Below are 15,561 nucleotides of genomic sequence, written 5' to 3'. Positions count from 1 at the left end.
TGTTAAAGAAGAACTTGATAAACTCGGCTTTGAACAGTGTAGCGTAGACCCGGCTCTCTTCTGCTATAGAAAGGATGGAAGGCTTCATGGAATCATCTGCTCTCATGTTGATGATTTTCTCCATGCTGGGGACGAAATCTTTGAGGGGCAGATTTGCAGGTTTCGAGAGAGGTTTTCAGCAGGAAAAATTGCTGAATGCCAATTTCCATATATTGGATTCTACGTTAAGCAAACTCAAGAAGGGATAGAACTGGATCACACTAGTTACATGGAGAAGTTACAAAGTATAGAGATTGATCCCCTGAGAGCATATCAGAAGGAAAGTCAGCTAAGCACTGAAGAACAGACTGCATACAGACAGATCATAGGGCAGATCAATTGGGCAGTGCAGGGGTCAAGACCAGACCTTGCATTTGAAATGATTGACATGAGCACTAAGCTGAGAAGTGGAACCATGGCAGACTTAATTAGAGCAACGAAAACCATAAATAGGCTTAAAGACTTCAAAAGTATTCTGAGATTTCCAGCTTTAGATCTCACTTCAGTGAAGATAATGACATTTACCGATGCATCTCTAGGAAACCTGAATGATGGAGTGGGAAGTACTCAAGGAGTCATTATCTGGATTATGGATAGACAAGGGAAATGCTGTCCCCTTTTCTGGCAGGCTAAAAAGATAAGAAGAGTTGTCCGCTCCACGCTAGCAGCAGAGGCGCTTAGTCTACAAGAAGGACTGGAGGCAAGTTTTTACTATCGACACATGTTAGAGGAAATTTTAGGAGTCCCCAGCAAATCCATTGAAATTTATGCATTTATAGACAATAAGAGTGTGATAGAATCTGTGCATTCGACAAAACTGGTGGAGGACAGGAGACTTCGTATTGATATCGCTGCATTGACTGAAGCAGTTACTCAAGGAGATGTGAGGAAAATTCAGTGGTGTTCTGGACAAAAACAGCTCGCAAATTGCCTAACAAAAGCAGGAGCAAATGGTTTATGTGTTTTGAAGATTCTTCAGACAGGACGGATGTTGCCAGACTTTGTGTTTTAAATGGACAGAATTACTGTTATTCTTAAACCAGACACATTCTAATTAATTCTGAACTTTTGTCATTTTTAGTTTTGTTTACCTGTACATTATGCTCAAAAAAGAAAAAAAGTATAATTAATGTTAGTTTACTTAATATGCAATGACAAGAGAAGTAACTCTTGTTTATGTTTTACTTATCTCCCCCTAAGGGAGCTCTTCATCCTGTAAAGTTACTTTTAGTGAAGGAGTTGAATAAAGCACATGGTCTAACATTAGTTTTGCATTACTCAGAGCCACAACACACTTCAATTCATCTGAAACTGTACAGCTTTTTACATGTATCTCCACACACAATGATAATGATTTCTATGATGGATGCCGTCTCTGACGTGTACAAGAAATCTCCCACATCATGTGTTCTACTCACCTCTCTTCCCTTTAAATGGTACTGTATAATCATACATAAAACACATTCTGTTACACGAACCAATACCTTAACTCCAAATCTCTGAATTAAGTGGTAAGTACCAATTACTATAGATTTACTCCACTACCCCTCTTAAATTGTTACAAAAATCTCTTAAAACAAACACATATAATTAAACTACAAATCTCTGAACTAAGTGTTTAGTACTTATTACTATAAATTTACTCCACTATCCCCTCTAAAATTGTTACAAAAATCTCTTAAAACGAACAAATGTGTTTGATTATTTTTTTCTATTCCATAACCATATTTGTTTTTATAAACATTAACGACTGTTGATGGAACATTTCCTGGTAGTGAATGCCACAGATGACAAACATTCAACGTACCATTGAGGGGAATCTTTGAGCTTGTTACACTCTGGGTGATGACACTAGTATCATCATCACTGTTGTAGGTTTGAGACCTGTCAATCAAACTCCCTGGGAACTTCAGCGGAGGAACTGCCGAGAGAACAGACGTATATAGCAGCTGAGAAATAAGACATTAAGAAAATGTCAAAATGATTTTCCAGTTTCATCATACATGTTAATTTCAAATTTAATACAGAAAAAATATCTGCTAGCCTGGCTGATATTACTTGTAACACACACATACATGTAGCTAAGTACAGTGATACATGTACTAGTATATATACAAATATATTCACACTTCCTTATATACAAATATATTCACTCTTTCTGTATGCACATTTAAAGCCAATCTATCAAAAATAGCCATTTTAGTTGATGTACAAAATGAGACAAAGAAAGATTGATCTTGAATAGACTTGATGCTTAATTATTTTGGGGGTGAAAATCCTGTTAAATCAAAAAAGTAACTTTTGTGTGCAAAAAAAATGGTTGTGAAGGTAAAATGCAAAATTAACAAGTGAACTTGAAAAACCTCTGTATTTCACTGAATTCATATTTTAAAAAGTGAAGAATTATCCACCATACTGCAAATCATTCACCGGTATGTGTGCATTCATCTTTTCCATTTTTAACAATTTGAACACTCCCAGTCAACACTGACTTAATATCCCAAACATCATGTAATGCTGTCATTATAATGAAGTAATGCTGATGATGTGACATTATTAAGACACACACACTGTATATACCTGTTACTTTACCATCAGGCCCTACATGTATCTCAGCTGAAAATCACAGTCATTTATTATTCATTTAGCACAAAGAAATTTCATTTCATTTATGATTAACCTATGATTTCAAAATGATGGAAATTTAAATTCCTTCCATCAAGTGCAAGATGTGTGTAAAATAATGTTCTGTCTAACAAACTGAACACAGTACAATTAATTTTAATGTACTCTCATTTGGAATTTAAAATTTCTGCATATAAAGACTCAATCAAAAAACAAATATTAACTTCCTTCTTACCCCCTGAGATATTTCTGCTGGTTAAACTGTCCATCCCTTCCCTCGGGGTCCCTGCATCAATCTGGCTCTTTAAAAGCTTCATCAGCAGCTCAAACGCCTTTAAAAAAATGACAAAAAACAATTTATCAATCAAAAACACTTAACAGTCTCTAATAAAAGGATTCACTGTTTAAAAATATTCTATTAATTAAACAGTCTCCAAGAAAAAGAATCACCTTTTCATCAAATATGTTCTATGTATACAATTTAATACAATTCAATACATGTGTACTAATATATATCATATAGTGTTTCTTTTTTTAAAACAAAAGTTGTGCAAGGGTAATACATGTACTGACTAATGTGAAAATAAATGGAACAACCAGAAGAGATATTTGTAAAACACTTATGCCCCCCTCCCTTGGAAACATCTGCAAAGAACATGAACAGAAACTGCAAATAATTATTAAAATTTTCTAAGTCCAAGGGGCATAACTACATTTATGTCAAAATATGCTTGATTATACCCAAAAAATGCTTGATTGTACCCAAAATCAAACTTGATCTAGATATTATTATGATATACCTGTATACCACATTTCATTTCAATATGTACATCCACTGCGAAGAAAATGAACAGAAACTGCAAATAATTGGAATTTTTCTTGGAATGTCCAAGGGGCATAACTCTGTCTAAAATTGCTCAATCGTACCCAAAATCGAACTTGACCTAGATATTATCTTGATAAACCCGTATACCAAATTTCATTTCAATATGTGCATCCACTGCGAAGAAAATGAACGGAAACTGTTGGTGGACCAACAGACAGCAGCAAAGCAATATGCCCTCCCTTCTTCAAAGGGGGGCATAAAGATATCTAAAATCATCTTAACATAAACATGCAATAAAACAAACTTAAGAGCATTAGAGTTTTTGGATAGTACAACATAGAAATCAAATTTTTGTTATCAATACCTTGTCTTGATATGGTGATTTGTCTGAAACCATGCAAGGCACAAACACAGCAGCCACTTCATTTGGGGTCATGACCTTACATGTGACCAACTGTACTAGGTGTTCAAACAAGCTGTCCCAGAGAGGTTGAGCATCATCTCGTAGCATCACCCTGTAATTAAATGCCACTGGAATTACATGCAAGCCACTTTCAGTTATATCAAATGAACATAACTATTGATGTACATGTACCACAAAAAAAGTTATAAAAGTATTTGTTATAGGTTTTTTCCTACACGTAATGAATTATTGACTACCTGTACTTGTTTCAATTTTGGTACCTGATTTGAGTTTGACTAATGGTGTCAATATTCCCTGTCAGAATGGAGTCAGGCAGCAGACATGGAGTCCTCAGGCTTCTTATAACCAGGGTCACCTGCTCCAATATCACCATGGAAACCAACTCACTGTCCAATCCAGACAGGTTAGCTCCACTGTTAGCTCTCCTGGTGTGAAAAAAGAAAAAATCCATCAAACTCTATTTAAATGTTACCATATAGATTTTTGATGTGATGCCTTCATTGGTTTATCTATGTATGCTCTCTCTCTCTCTCTTTAATAGCTTTCTACATGATGCAATTTTTTATAAGCTCAAATTTTTTATTTTAATGAGATATGTGCTCTTGCTGGATTTTTCATTTTTGTCAAAGAACATTTCTACATTGTGCTTTGATTATAACTTAGTTTATTGTATTTTTATATTGTTTACTTACTGTATTATGGTTTGCCTGTCTGTAGGGGAAGCTGGGTGAGATCTGTAATATCCTTCTAAGGAAAGTGCATGCTGGAAGTCTGACTGGACAAACTTTAACAATTTGATCAATCCATGCACTGTTAACTCTGGAGAGGGAGAACGCCTAGAGAAGTAATTGTTTATTGATAATGTTTACCTCTTTACATGACACTGGAAACTCCCAATTTTATGGGCTTCCTACAGATAAATTTGCACAAACTACTAATACAGCAGGTATTATCTATCCTGTAACACTCCAGTGTAGTATGATACAACATGATCTTTTTTAACATTTGAAAAATCATATTACTATCATCCTAATAAGCTACCTTTCTCCTTTAGGTAGAACTGAAGCTTTAATTGGTGGTGCTGGCTCCTCATCAGGTGAACTTTGGTCTGATATGTTGTCTGGTTCCACCTGCTGGGCGGGTGGTGGGTGGTGCAAATCATGCAGGGGAATATTGTCCTCTGACCCAAAATCGCTTTCATCATCTTGTCCTGGATCCATGCCACCAGATGAATAAGAAATCCCTATACAATAACGGTACAAACCTCACTAAATCCACACAATAAAATGTCACGCTTTTTTAAAGAATGCATAGTTGTTAAGAAGGATTTTTCATATGTTTCATGTGTTGTTATTTTATACTTTTTCATTTAATTAGTAATTAAGACGCCGAACTGTACCTCCAGGGGACTCAGTGTCTCTAGGCTCCAGTGGTCTCCCTTGAATGCCCTTCACAGTCACACTCTGTATGGGCTGTGACATCATTTCCTCCATCTCTTCCACGCTAACATCAGCGACTGGTACCTGGTGAGTTGAGTTTTGAGATGACCGGAACATTTGTGGGGAGGGTTCTGGTTGTTGTGTAGACTGTGGGGGAGGTGGAACACCAGACCCTGAAGGGGCGGTACGAGATAGTGTCGGGGATTGAGATTTCCTGCTGCCTTGCTGTTCTCTCTGCCTGTCAACAGCCTCTTGTCTTCTTTCCATTGATTCAATGCGTTTGGCTTCTGTTTTTTCTGCCCTGTTCACATCTTTGAGGTTCGCGTAATCAGATGCTTCCTAAAACACAAACACATTCTCCCCAAAGATTCTTTTATAACCAAGGAGAACATTGACATCAAAGCAGAATTTTCTGTACTTGTCTCATAACATATTTCTCTTTCCTTTTTATATTGTATGGTGCAAACTATTTACCTTTCTTCCTGGCCCAGCCTTTGAGGGTGACATAGATGGTGCAGTCCTCTCCATGTAGTATGACCGATGCGACACTGCAGGTTCTTCCTCCATTTCTGGTTCCTCATAAACCTCTCTTGAGAACTACACAATTAAATCATGATAATAAACAATATTAGCTGAAGATAATAAAATTAATGAAAATGCCTAAATGTCAAATACATGTTTTAATTTTTTTTTCAATAATTCATGCAAATAACCTATATTCTCATGGTATGTTTATACAGAACAAACCTGCTGATGGGGAACATTGTGAGGGATTAACCCCTCTCCTAGTTTTCCTGTAACTCGCTCTTTCCACTGGGGGTAATTCCTCTCTATGTAGTCCTCATACTGTTTCTGGAACAACAGTATGACACTGATTAAATGCAACTTACAAAGTACAGAGGAAACTTTCAAACTAAAAATTTCAAACTAAGACTCTTGGCTACCGGTAATCAAGTTTTGTATACTGTAATTTCCTAATTAAACGCGAGGAATTAATATCAATGAAAAATCACGAGAAGCCCGTCTCGCGAAATTTAAAGTCTTGCTTTTAATTTCCGGAATTATGTAAAGTACCTGAGACTCTAATAAAATTTCCGCATTCGCAATTTTATGTTCTCGCGATTTAATGGAAAATTATGGAATCGCGGAATTAAGTACTTGCGTAACATAAGGAATCTACAGTATATGTATATCTTAGACTCTTTACAAAACCTATTATTTTAAAGTTTTTAAATGTAAAGACATATATGCATTGGAAAAATATGAGCACAAGTATTGTATACAAGTGCAAAATATATGATTATATCATTTCGTTGTCTACAACAGGGTTATTCAAACTAACCTTGAGTAATCGAAGTCTTTCTGTTTTATTTGACACTGCAGTTAGGTGGGAGTCAATACGGGAGAAATCCCGCAAGATATTTTGATTTCTTTGCTGACTTCTTCTCTCATCCTCACATATTCTCTTCCAGTAAGCCTGAAGCTTAGTTGCTCTCAATTTTGCTCTGCAAATGTTGATAAAAATTAATTCTAATAATGTTTACTAAGTAAAATTTCCAAATTATTCATACCAAATAAAAATAAAATATTTTGATGATTGTGATTTTAAAAAAATATAAGAATATATGAATAATTTGAGAAACAGTGAACGAAGAAATGCTCCTTTAAAAGTGAAAAAAAAATTACATACCAATTAATTTCTATGATTTTTATTTAAGAAGATAAGAGTATTATTAAAATCTATATCTTTATAATGCACTTTTTTTAAAAATCTATAGATTTTGAAAAGGATTGCTAAAATAATAAGTACATAAACCCTCAATATTCACTCATAGTTTCTGATAAATCAAAATGCACTCTTTGGAATAAAGCAAAAGAGCATGAGCACAGATATAATCCATGACACCATTGTACTCATTTCCATTCCCAATAGCAGAACACTGGAAACTAGAAACTTTCACCTGTCAGGTACTGATAAATGAGAATAAAGTGTCTATATTTTATGGTATGTAATGTGCAAGGAAAATATGAGATTGAGAAGAGAAACCTCTATGGAATGAAAATGTAATAAATGCATGAACTTGTTTGAGTGCAAATACAATTTTAGTCAAAGTTCCCAAGTGAATTACAAAGTATAATTCTCGGTGTCTTGTGCCATTAGCACACACAAAAATTACTTCGCTGATATCTGGTTTGGTTTGGTACAAGATGTCCCCTGCATTTTAATAATTCTTCGACTGTGATAGCAAGTAGAAAGTTATCAATCTACCTGTTTAAGCAAATAATATCTTATAAAACCAAATTGTACATATTATGAAAATAATATAGTGACTACAGTCTGACATATGTTTAAAAATTTATATTGATAGTTCTATGCTGCATGCATGCAGTTTAATATAATGTTAAAACTAAATAAAAAAATAATGAGTATCAAATATTTTCATCAACTTCATACAATAATTTCCCATTAGCTAGGGGACAGAATTACAGAACTTATTACTTACAGTCTGTCGTCTTTCTTGCAGAAAAATTGAAGTTGACGATCCAATTGCTCTCTTTTTCTTTCTCTGTAATAATTTTTTTCATAATCACTTTTCTAAAATTGAATCACACTGGACATTTTATGGGACCCAAAAAAAATACTCTTATTTGTAGAAATTTTTTTTATTGATGCTTTCACAAGCCAGATATAAATTACAACACGAATATCAGCATTTACAATATAATGAATTGAATCTAACAAAAAATTAATTTAGAAAATTGTCTGCATGAAATAAAAAATCGTGTGTGAACAAGCACGACATTGGCGGTCAATCAAATACATTCTCGAATTTAAGAAGCAAGAAGGAAAATGAGTGAACTCATATTCATTCGAAAACCTAAATCATTGAATTTTATCAAGATGCAAATAAGCTCTTACTGTTCGTGAATGATATCCTGCAATTCTTTTTGTCTCTCGTAGTAATCAACATTCGAGGAGGCCATTGCCAAACAAATGACCACCGTTCCCGCCTTCTCCAAACAAAAGATTGACAATAGTAAAATAAGTAAGTTGTTCCCAGATTTTTCGTTTTTATCTAAAGATAGCTTGAATACAATATTTAAATGCTATCAATTTTGTGTGTAAACAAAATATTTTTTAATAGAAATAATAAGTATATTTTCTAGTGCATTTAACTTTTGACAGAAGATTTTTCTAAAAAATGGATTCAATATCAATTAAGGGTGCTATAGCTGTTAGAGGTGTACTATCAATGATCAAGTTGAAAATATATTATGTAATTTTGATAATTCTTGTTTCTGTGAATAGAAAAATTGATAAAGGTATATTGGACAACTTTCCACAATATGAGACATATTGTCTATCACAACCCACCCAGCTATCGATCCCACTTCTTTTTTGGTAATATTTATGTAAATTATATACCCCGTCATGCATCATGACAAAAAAAACTTGAAGATGAACCATGCAGACACTGTAAGTGGTCATTCTGGGGTGATTATAATACTCCAGTTAAACAGTATCCTAAATACTGTTAAGATATGAAAATCCAAATCTCTCTTTCCATGCATCATGACCATTTGATGTATACACAGGACATATTATTGTAATTATCAAAACATATCTATTAATAAATTTGTGCACTCTATCATAAAAAGTAATCAGGTGACTGTCATGGCCCATGGGACTCTGTCTTTATAACTCATTATCTAATTTATCTCCCTGTAAAACAATGCATTAAGACCTGTTATATTATCTATGCTGCAAACACTAGATGTATGGATGCTTTGTGGTTGAAATTCAAATGCAAAGGGTCAAAATGTATAGCAGAAACAAAGAAGTTTTATCTTTTGTCTTTGACTAAAATGGTCTCTCTCTCTCTCATTTGTATGTTGAAAACACTTTACTAGTCTAGCTGCTTTATGCAAAGTTTGGTTGAAATAAGCCACCAGAGAGAGAGAGAGAGAGAGAGAGAGAGAGAGAGAGAGGAGAGAGAGAGAGAGAGAGAGAGAGCGCTAAGCAGAAGAGTTCCTTGACTCCTCCAAATCTGCAATAGTATCAAATAATGACTGATGTGATGACTTTAAAGTTGATCAATAAAAGGGATGGTCATGCTAATGATCACAAAAAAAAATTGGCAATGCTACACACACTGGAAATGACAGGGTATGCATTTTTGATAAAGGGGCATAACTTTCATAAAATTATCATATCAAAACTTCTTGTAATTATGCACACCTGACACTTTTGTCTTTAACAACGGATTCTGGATTCAGATGGGCCAAAATTTCCAGAAAAATAATAAAATCAGAATTTCCTGGTATTATTATATGTAAGTCTACACATTATGTCTTAAGTACCTACAAATATAGATTAACGAAATTCCATCCAGTGGTTAAAGAGTACCGATACAGGTAGCTGTGCTTAGAAAAAAAAGAACTGACTAACTACCCGTAAAAGATGGGTCAAAAACATTATACCCCAGCCCATACTACCCATAGTCCTCTGCGTCTCCGCACACAGCGTTTGGTTTTAGTACAAACGAACTCTGGCAGAAGTTTGTACCACGACTTTGCAACTTGTTGGGTGAGGTAAATTGTAACCAATGAATAGAAAACAAATTACTCCATAATTATCAAAAACATTGCAATTTTTTCAAAATATTTATTATGTACATTTTCATTCATAAAATAAATAAATATATGCATACCATGTACACTAGAATATATTAAATAAAAAAAGCAGTACATCAGAATACAAATAAATAATGATATATATATTTATGTGCAAGATTTAATCAATCTATGATAATTTAACTTACAAGAGGGTATATCATAATTTACAAGCATACATGTAGTACAGTATACAGTCAAATTAATATATAGATTTTACATTAATTAATCATCTAACATATGAAAATACATGTACAATTGAAGATCTTAAAATCAAAGTCATAAAAAAGTTTTGAAAAAGCATGCAATACCTGATGATACACATTTTGTAGAATTGTAGAAAATTTTGTTCAGAATCAAAATAACTGAATGTCATATCAAATATCCTTGTCATTACAAGAAATCTTCAGGACATATCCATATTGAAATTATGATATTGAATCCTGATCATTACTGCTGAGATTCTCGTCAGAAACAAGGCCCCTTACATCCTCTCTCTGTTGGTCATAAGTGGGAGTCAGTGAAGCCGCTCTGCGACTTGGAGATACTGTAGCCAGGTCCCTGGGACATCATATCATCAAACTGAGAGGAGGAGAAATGTAATGGACAATTTGATAATTTAATTGTCTATTGACGTAGTAATTCACACCGGTATAATGTACATAGGGTTATTTTCACCAAGTGTTATTTTCAATGAATCCCACTTGTAAAAGATATAACTTCATTTCAAATTAACTCTGTTGGTTATAAAATTACTTTTTTAATAATAATACCCCGTTTCAAATTCCCCAGTGTCACGAAGAGCGAAATGGATGTAAATAAAATGCGAGAGAAGATTCCCCTGTTTAAAGGCATGTACATACCAGCTCACTGTCTAGAGTTCTTTTCCAGAAGAAATCATCATCATTAACAAAGTCATCGCCATCATCAAAGTTAGGGCTGGCCGAGGATGATGTAAACTCAAAATCGTAGGAATGGGCGGGATTATCATGTCCCCGTCTACCATACAACTGACGAGACATCTCCTGCAAAGGGCACATTGCCATATCAGAACTTTCATAATATTCTATGAATTGATGCACAAAATTTATTCTCTCTCTTAGCTTTTGAGTGAAAAAAACCATGAACCAAGATATTAAAATAATAAAAATCAGAGAAAGACTACAATAGTGCAGTTTCTTTACATGTTTGGTTAGGAGTATATACTAACAGTTCCAAATACACTGCCACTTGAGGTGTCCTCATCAGAGTAGCCCTCCCTGGTCCTCTGTCGCCTCTTTCCGAGGGGTGACCGCTCCCGGATGTAAGGCCTGGAGGCCTGTATACATCTCAGACATAGGACCACCGTGAGGAACAGTAGGACCAGACCTATCACAATCACCAGCACCATGAACCACACCTCCTGATAAAACTCCTCCGAGGTCCCCGGGGTCCCACTGACACTGGACAGGGCACCTGTTCAAGACAAAATGTCCACTTGTTTATTTTACTTGGTACTATACAATATAGTTTGTTTATCATGGCAGTTAGATGTATTATTTATGAAGTATTACTAAAACATGAGAGGAGAAATGATGTATCAGATCAGTATCATATTATACAATTTCATGTGATATAATTCTATATTACAGAAACTAATATCATATAATTTTATTATACAATATCGTATGATACAATATTATAGAATATACAATATTGTATCATAGGATACAATATTATATTTTGCAATATCTTATGTAATAGTATCATGTGATAAAATAATAAATTAATAATACAATACAATATTATATCATAATATACAATGCTATACATAACAATATCATGATACAATATCATAACATAAAATATCAAAAAAATTGATACAATATCATATCATATCTTATTACTTTTTATAATATTACATATGATATTATATTGTATCATATTAAACAATAGTGTTTCATACTATACAATACTATATCATAGGAATCACGTTATATCATTTATCAACAAACACATCTATCTTTCGAGCAGGTTTGAGTGAGGTAGGAAATTTCTTTAGCATCCTTGATAATGGAGATCAGGCTCTGCATCTGAAGCAACCTCTGCGTTTCATTTATAATATAGTTAAATCAACTATGCAAGCTATTATCTATAAAACATGTGACCTGTTCCAAAAAAACTAAACCTCATCCAGCATCCGAAACCTATGGCTCAGATTCAGCATTCAAGCCTGTCAGGTGCATCAGTATACATAAGACGCATCTCCATGCAATTTGGTGAAGTTCAGACCAGTAATAACTAAGATATCATCATCAGAGGGCACTAGCAATTAAAACCTTAACCTGCTCCAGCATCCGCAACCTATGGCTCAGATTCAACATCCATGCCTGTCAGGTGTATCATAAGACACACCATCCATTCAAGTTTGGTGAAGTTAGGACCTGTAATAACTAAGATATACTTTTTAGCATCCTTGATAATGGAGATCAAGCTCTGCATCTGAAGCTTCCTCTGTGATTCATTCATATTACAGTTTAATCAACTATGCAAGTTTGAAATAGTACTATTATCTATTAAACATGTGACCTGTTCCAAAAAACTTAACCTCCTCCAGCATTCGAAACCTATGGCTCAGATTCAGCATTCAAGCCTGTCTGGTGCATCAGTATCATAAGACGCACCATCCATGGAAGTCTGGTGAAGTTAGGATAAGTAGTAACTAAGATATAATCATCAGAGGGCACCTGTTTCAAAAACTTTAACCAGCTCTAAAAACCTTAACCTCCTTCAGCATCTGTAACCTATAGCTCAGATTCAGCACCCAAGCCTGCCTGGTGCATCAGTATCATAAGACACACCATCCATGCAAGTTTGGTGAAGTACGGACCAGCAGTAACTTAGATATTGCTATCAAAAGGCACCTGCAACAAAAACTTTAACCTGCTCCAAAAACCTTAACCTCCTCCAGCATCCGAAACCTATAGCTCAGATTCAGCACTCAAGCCTGTCTGGTGCATCAGTATCATAAGACACACCATCCATGCAAGTTTGGTGAAGTACGGACCTGCAGTAACTTAGATATTGCTATCAAAGGGCACCTGCAACAAAAACTTTAACCTGGTCCAACAAACTTAGCCTCCTCCAGCATCTGAAATTTAGGACTCAGATTCAGCATCCAAGTACTTCAAGTCCATAAGTAGGTCCAGATGCATCATCCATGCAAGTTTGGTGAAGATAGGACAAGTATAATGCTTAGATACAGGACCTGCAACAAAAACTTTAACCAGGTCCGGACGCCGACGCCGACACCGACACCGACGCCGACGCCGAGGGTATAGCATAAGCTCCCCCTGACTTCATCTCGGTGAGCTAATAAAGATATCATGATTAATTCAAGAATAACCAGTTTAATATTGAACTTGCCTGATGAGTCTATCTCTATGGCAGGGGTTTCTGCTTGTCCCACCTCTGTTACTGCTGTCACAGTGAAGGAGACCTCTGTAAAAACTCATGGCCATTAATCCTTCATCACTTTTTGTGCATACATGTAAAAAGATACCAAAAATGATAAATTAACTACTATATCATTGAAATCTGGATGGATTACATGTAGTCACTGTCTTACTCTTTTTTGAAGTTTCTTCATCTAGCAAGCTGTTGAATGCAACTCCTCGGAAAGCCACACGGCCATTCACAACCAGAATGAATTCACGCAGTTTGCCATTCAGCTCAAAACTATTTGTCCAGTCAATGGAAATCTGGGATCCATTTCTAAAGTTTTGTGGATATCTAATGTACACTGGATCTGTGGATAGATGATGTACAGGATTCAAATATCTTATATTTCTATGATTACCGGTATTAAAAGTGATTTTGACAAATATTGATTTTGAATATCTATAACAATTCAATGCTTGTACAAGTAAATAGAAATCTTGGTTGATATATGCCTCTGAACATTAAGAAGATTTGTGAGTGCTCACTTGTTTGCAGTGTTTCTGCTCTGGTCCAAGCAGCGTTTTCCACACTTCCGGCACTGTTATAGGAGACCACCTGGAAATCGTAGGCGGCGTAGGGCTGAAGACCGCTCACAATCCTGTCCAATACCAGCCCCTCATACACACGCACCACATCACCCACAACACAGGTCTGTAGAAACGGCTGCCAGGTTAAAGGGCAACCCCCTCTCTGGTTCAGAACAAACCTGAAGTGTATGGATTTCAAAGTATTGTAAAATAAATAACTTTAAAATCGTATCAATACAGTATTAAATATATTGGTCGTTCCCTTTGACATTTTGTTTGCTATAAATACAATTTCAGACAATTTTTAACATAAAACATATTTTGACTTTTACAATGTATTGAACTGTACTGTATTTAAAGATTTCAAACTTTTTTAACCAAATAATTGCATTCTTTCTTTTTTTTTTACAACTACATGTAAACTATTTGTTTATTTCGTTAATCTGAGTTATCATGTTTAAAATTTTCAAGAATTCATTAAAAAATACCAGTAGTGAGATAATACAAAAAAAGCCTTAATGCTAAAGCATTACTTGATGATCTGTCCATTTGGTTCCCTGGGATAGTTCCAGGTCAGCTGGAGTGTGGAACTGTTGGCAAAGCTGACCTGCACCGGGCCCTGCCCCACAGGTCTAGCAGCCTCTGTTTGGACCAGGATCGTGGGGCTGTCTGTGCACCCTCCTTGTGTACAGACCCGACCCCTCAGGGAGTACAAGGTAAAGGGGAGGAGGGGTGAGGTCTGACCCACAGTCTGGGTCAGGGTGTTTCCACTACTTCTCTGTAAGCATTAGATTTAACATTAGGTTAACAACTGTTAATGTCTATGCATTAAACAACTTCAAACATTTGGGTTTTTTTAAAATCATAATATGAATATATGAGTTACTTATGAAATATCTTAAAAATTACACAAATTGAATTCTATAGAACCACTAAATGCATTTATGTAATATTGACTGGTTTTTTTTTTTTAGAAGAGTTGAATCATTCCTACCACAGTTTCATTGACCAGGACACTGTATGTGATGATAACTCCATTGGGCACAGCAGGGGGACTTAACTCCACTGTGATCATCTGGTGGGTTTTACTCTGTAATTATCCGTATTAAAAAATAACAATAAGAAAGATCTGCAAAAATTATCTGCATAAATCATCAATTATATAAATCAAATATTTTGTCAAACTAACCAGAACAACGGGTGCGCTGAATCCAGTGGGCGGAGCCTCCTTTGTGCTGACACTCATCCATTCACTTTCGGTCCCTCCCACACTGTTGATTGACATTACCATGTACTGATAACTGGTGAAGGGTACTGTATTATAGTCACTGGTCCTCGTCTTTGTGCCATTATAAACTGACATTCTGTCAGTGTATGACATACCTACAGGTCAAGAGACGAGAGTTTTTTTAATGAACAACATTTCCTTTCAAGAAATTATCAAAGATTAATATCAAAATAATGAGGAAAAGGAATAAAGAGAAATTAAGCCCTATCTATAGTTGACATATAAAAGACTTTAAATAC

General features: G+C 35.1%; 1 protein-coding gene across 2 annotated transcripts in view; it reads right to left on the bottom strand.

Annotated features, from left to right (window-relative positions):
* The window catches only part of LOC128175396 (usherin-like), a 70,299-nt gene that overhangs the window by 7,097 nt on the left and 47,641 nt on the right, over nt 1-15,561 (bottom strand). The window contains exons 57-78 of one of the 2 annotated variants that reach the window (XM_052840990.1): nt 15,224-15,417; nt 15,029-15,124; nt 14,568-14,812; nt 13,993-14,213; nt 13,635-13,814; nt 13,433-13,507; nt 11,238-11,482; nt 10,891-11,052; nt 8,274-8,365; nt 7,858-7,920; nt 7,531-7,590; nt 6,696-6,858; nt 6,101-6,205; nt 5,828-5,950; nt 5,314-5,692; nt 4,956-5,157; nt 4,607-4,750; nt 4,175-4,339; nt 3,855-4,005; nt 2,900-2,996; nt 2,620-2,655; nt 1,847-1,960 (exon numbers count right to left, since the gene is read on the bottom strand). In XM_052840990.1, the coding sequence (XP_052696950.1) occupies nt 1,847-1,960; nt 2,620-2,655; nt 2,900-2,996; nt 3,855-4,005; nt 4,175-4,339; nt 4,607-4,750; nt 4,956-5,157; nt 5,314-5,692; nt 5,828-5,950; nt 6,101-6,205; nt 6,696-6,858; nt 7,531-7,590; nt 7,858-7,920; nt 8,274-8,365; nt 10,891-11,052; nt 11,238-11,482; nt 13,433-13,507; nt 13,635-13,814; nt 13,993-14,213; nt 14,568-14,812; nt 15,029-15,124; nt 15,224-15,417 (3,312 nt within the window). Of the gene's footprint in view, nt 1-1,846; nt 1,961-2,619; nt 2,656-2,899; nt 2,997-3,854; nt 4,006-4,174; nt 4,340-4,606; nt 4,751-4,955; nt 5,158-5,313; nt 5,693-5,827; nt 5,951-6,100; nt 6,206-6,695; nt 6,859-7,530; nt 7,591-7,857; nt 7,921-8,273; nt 8,366-10,051; nt 10,610-10,890; nt 11,053-11,237; nt 11,483-13,432; nt 13,508-13,634; nt 13,815-13,992; nt 14,214-14,567; nt 14,813-15,028; nt 15,125-15,223; nt 15,418-15,561 lie in introns of those variants that run through there. The other variant, XM_052840989.1, reaches the window with a different exon arrangement.

This window comes from Crassostrea angulata, chromosome 3, assembly GCF_025612915.1.
Source record: "Crassostrea angulata isolate pt1a10 chromosome 3, ASM2561291v2, whole genome shotgun sequence".
In the NCBI taxonomy this organism is placed as follows: Eukaryota; Metazoa; Mollusca; class Bivalvia; order Ostreida; family Ostreidae; genus Magallana; species Magallana angulata.
Note: the sequence above shows the minus strand (reverse complement) of the source record. Positions and strands in the feature narration are given on the sequence as shown.